This window comes from Fragaria vesca, linkage group LG5, assembly GCF_000184155.1.
Source record: "Fragaria vesca subsp. vesca linkage group LG5, FraVesHawaii_1.0, whole genome shotgun sequence".
Lineage (NCBI taxonomy): Eukaryota > Viridiplantae > Streptophyta > Magnoliopsida > Rosales > Rosaceae > Fragaria > Fragaria vesca.
The window spans coordinates 26,058,876-26,063,256 of record NC_020495.1 but is presented as its reverse complement, the minus strand read 5'-3'; the positions used below and the strand labels follow the sequence as shown (position 1 = coordinate 26,063,256).

The 4,381-nt window shown below is 36.2% G+C and overlaps 1 protein-coding gene across 1 annotated transcript; it reads right to left on the bottom strand.

Moving 5' to 3' along the window:
• Positions 1 to 103: 103 nt before the first annotated feature.
• On the bottom strand, positions 104 to 3,753 carry LOC101305269. The gene is made up of 7 exons (XM_004300502.1): positions 3,549 to 3,753; positions 3,409 to 3,445; positions 2,618 to 2,703; positions 2,165 to 2,260; positions 1,773 to 1,941; positions 1,509 to 1,674; positions 104 to 620 (listed from the first exon to the last, which is right to left on the bottom strand). The coding sequence occupies exons 1-7, from the start codon at positions 3,579 to 3,581 to the stop codon at positions 545 to 547; spliced, it is 663 nt and encodes a 220-aa protein (XP_004300550.1). The 5' UTR covers positions 3,582 to 3,753; the 3' UTR covers positions 104 to 544.
• Positions 3,754 to 4,381: the final 628 nt, after the last annotated feature.

Below are 4,381 nucleotides of genomic sequence, written 5' to 3'. Positions count from 1 at the left end.
CTATATATATATATATATATATATATATATTATATATATATAGGTCAATAATAGTCATCAGTGAGCCATATAAAGGATAATTATAGTAAACCAATGGTTAATTTCTTTCTTTAAACAATGCATGTTTTATTTACCTTTTACAATTGATATATACATAAGTATATTAAAAAATAATATTTAATTGATGTATATACATATTGTATTGTATCGGATACTAATACTCGTATCAGTCCATCTTAGCCTACAATCGAACAAAGCATCAATGTTTATTTTTCCGATTGATCAAACTCGTGCCAGATACTAAGGGATATGCCAGAAATGATAAAGATAACTGAAAAGTACGGGAGATGAGAGTATATTTACAAAGTTACAGAAAGGAATTACGCACTTGGAACCACTTCTTTACAGAGAAACGACCTTACTTGCACTGACAGCCAGTTTTTGCAGAAGGTTTACCGACTTACTAATCGAGTCATTATGAACATGAGTTTATTTACCTTCAGAAGCAGATCAGAGAAATGGTACAGCACACAAACTCAGATAATCAGCTAAGCATGGTTGGGTGGCCAGTCTGCAGCATCCTCTTGAATATGTCCATCCCAAATGCAGAGTCCGAGGAACTGGCCAATGGTATCACAATATTAACTCAGCAGTGTAATCATGAGCTTCAGAGAAACTTCCTAAACAATCATAACATCGACAACAACAGGAACTTCTTGTCAACAAAACAAGAGCCAGATGCTAGGAGTAGTCGATCATATATAGCTAACCAGAAGTCAAGGACATAATTCTGAACATGACCCAGGACATATATTACAAGGATGCAGACCTAGGCTTCACCTACTAGTTAAGTAGACACTAGCATGCCACTACCATTACGTGAGAATAGTGGTTTGGGTAGGTGGGAACGAAGCTAAAGTTTAATGGGAGACAATAGGCTTTACACCAGGCTTGAAGATCTAGAACTCACATTTCTGCAAATAATTTATAAATCTCACTTTTATTTCTCAAGTGTACCAAATTAAATAAACCACATCCAAAAGTGAATGCAATCAAGATTACTGGATTGAGCTTCCCCTATACAAGGCAAAAAATCGAACCTCATTTATTTTCCACAAGACTAACAAAAACTTTAGGTTGTTTATATAAACCTAGGTATAATCAAGTGAGAAAAGTCAATGAAAAGAGAAGTGGGATTGCACCTACACTAATAAGACTACAGAAGGAGAAATAAAAGGCTTTTCGGCAACAGGGTATTTCTTATGAAAACCTGTTTTCAGACTTATGACATCCCAAAAACCACCAACACGTATTTTCATTAAAATCTACAGGTGTGATAAACAGTGTATGTGTTACAGAGCTCATGTCAATAATCACACTTTAATGCCCAAGGACAAGTAGCTTTACTTGCCTCTGAAAATCTTCGAATCACATTTTAACTCCAAGAGAAGATGTTAGATATAAAGGCCCTGGTTAGAAACATATCTGAAAGTAAAATGAGAACTAACCTTGGGATAGTTATTTCATGGGGGAAATAGACTACACCCTCAAGATTCGGTATGGGGGGAACATGATCTTTCTTCTCGTTCACAAATTTCACAATTTGAAACAAAACCTCATGAAGAGTTGATTCAAGTGCAGCTCTGCGAGCAATTCTCTCCTCTGATGCACTTTCTGGAGCCATAGATCAAACAAATAAAACAGTAGGGTAAGATGCCTTGCAGAAAGTGAAGCATCAAAGAATTAAATTCAGCCCAGAATAGTAAGTGTACCTCCTGGATCAACTACAATTTTGGAGTGATGAGATTTGGTAGAATGTACTTTTGGGGTTTGGGCCACATTTAAATTGATATACCACTGTTCCCAATATAGCCGCTCTGTCTTATTAGTGAACCAAGATGCCTGTTTGTTTTTTTTTACTTCAAAGAAAGACAAGCAGACCTACAGAAATAATCACATTCAATTAGGACATGTCTGTAAATTATATATTCATAATGCTGAAAACGTTCACTGAACAAAGAGAGAACATAACGGGATAGTTTTGGATGAGAAATCAAGCATGGAGGAAAAAGTTCACAACAAAAAGTCATCAGTTCTAACAAAAGTAAAATCTAGTTGCAAATCAAGTGATTACATAAGCAAATAGCAACCACAGATGACAAACCTGACTTTTCTTGTTTGGGTGTTTCTCTACCCAACTGATGAATTGCTCAATCTTCTCATCTATTTTCTTTTCAAGATCCACATCTCCACATTGCACCTATATAAGAGGAAGTTTCAGATAGAACTACACATATCAAGGGCTAAGATCAGACCAATTTATGCCTTCAGAATGCCAAAAGTCGATACCATTCTACATAGGGAAATTGGATGCAACACTTATTGGTCAAATAAGCTAGAATTCAGGTGCCATCAGGACTGCGGCAGAATTTCAAGTCAGAATTGGTACTGTCTTCAAAACTCCCTTACTAAAACTATACTTCCGTTGGGAATTCATTGCATTATTCAGTAAAAAGGAATGCCACTAATGGTATGCTGAAGGAAAGAAAATGCCTCAAAATTAACTGCTCGGTACAAAATTAAGGTAGCCAAACTTTTGGAGAATAGAAACACTTACATATGTAATTTCAAATAGTTCCAAATCAACATCTTTCGGCCGAACAAGACCTAAAGCCCGGTTGAACACAATTGTGTGAAGTATGCCTGCAGACATGTTCAAAATGCATGTTTAAAAAAAAATTAAAAAATAAAACAAAAATAGTATTATACTGGACTCAATGCTGACCTAACTGAAGGCAATCCCCATGACAGAAAACATAACTACACAGAAACTCCATACACCGCTCTAAAGACCAAACACTGCCACATACTCTAATGCAAATACCATGCTTAACTGACCATTAAGAAGCAATCAATAGAAACTTTCACATCAAAACAAATTCTTTGAGGATGTTTTCTTGTATTAAGTTCTCAATCCGGTTTATTGTCAGCGTTAACTCATGCTTGAAAGCTAACGAATCCCGTAAAAAGAATCTCAAAGTCCTTAACTACCACCCTACACAATCAAACACGATTTCAAACCCAACTGAAACTGCACAAGAATCTACTCTCCCCAATTTCAACAAAGCTTATGTGTACAGATACCTCAACATTTTCAATCTCTCTATTCCACACAACAGTCAAAACCTTCTTCTTCTTCTTTTTTTGAGAATGACACAACCGTCAAAACCTAAACACATATCTCATTTCTATTGTTCAAGCAAGCTCCGCTAAGTAAAACTTTTAACCTCCACAGATTAACCTTAAGAACCTGATTTGCATATAAACATACTAATTTTACAGCAGAAAAAGTCACAGGATCAATCACAACAAAAAAAACAAAAAGTTCAATCTTTATCGGAAACTTACAGCGAAGAACTTCACGAATCTCAAAGTGCTCGACTTCCTGGAAAAAAAAAAAAGACAGTGAGATTTCAATTTATTTTGGCAGAAAATAACTGAGTTCGAATCGAAATTGGTGTGTAGAGATAGAAATGATGAAGCTATACCAATTCTTTGAGTTGGCAAACTTCGCAGTTCATGGTGAAGATGAGGGATTGGGAACCCGGAGTGATTACGAAACCCTAGCTGCCGGCGATGGGCGGTGGTGGATTGGACGGCGTCGTTTTTGATCGGGGAGTGTTTTGAACTTGAAGTAATCGAGTCTTTGACTGACTGAGAAATCCTAATTGGCTCTAACTTCGCGGGTGAGAGAGATCTTGGAGACGATCATGTATGCTTTTATCTGTGGGCCTTCTCAATTGGGCCTCAAGAGTTAGTTTGGGCTTACTCACATTGGGCCTTACATTCCAGTATAAAACTCGTACTTTCAACTCTGAACTTTCAAATTCAAAAATTTGCCAATAGCTATTTTCAAGCCATTTTTAGGTCGTGTTTGCTCTCAAGTCTGTTCATTCTCAACGATTGTAATCATTATCAACTCTTGTCTTTCAAGAAATAGAACAAAATTCATTCGTAAATGCTCTTTCCAAAGTGTCATTGTGATCGCCTTGTGAAATCTCAAAAATGCTCTTCTTATTACCTTTACGTAAGTGATGATTTGTAATCAAAATCAATGATTTGACCGCTTGAATCATTTCGCCTTGTATATGATAATGAAAACCTAGCATATGTATTTGTTCGAATAAGACCAATCCATATGTATATGCTCAATTTTATCTTTGTCGTTGACGAAATGTTATCATACAGTAATGCATGTCAACCTCAAATTATAAAGTTCGTAAAGGAATGACTCAAGAAAATCCAACCAAATATACTCGATCTTCATCTGTGTGCCCCCAACTAGTTGAAAGTGAAGCGGCCTCTTTCTTGTTATGATCCA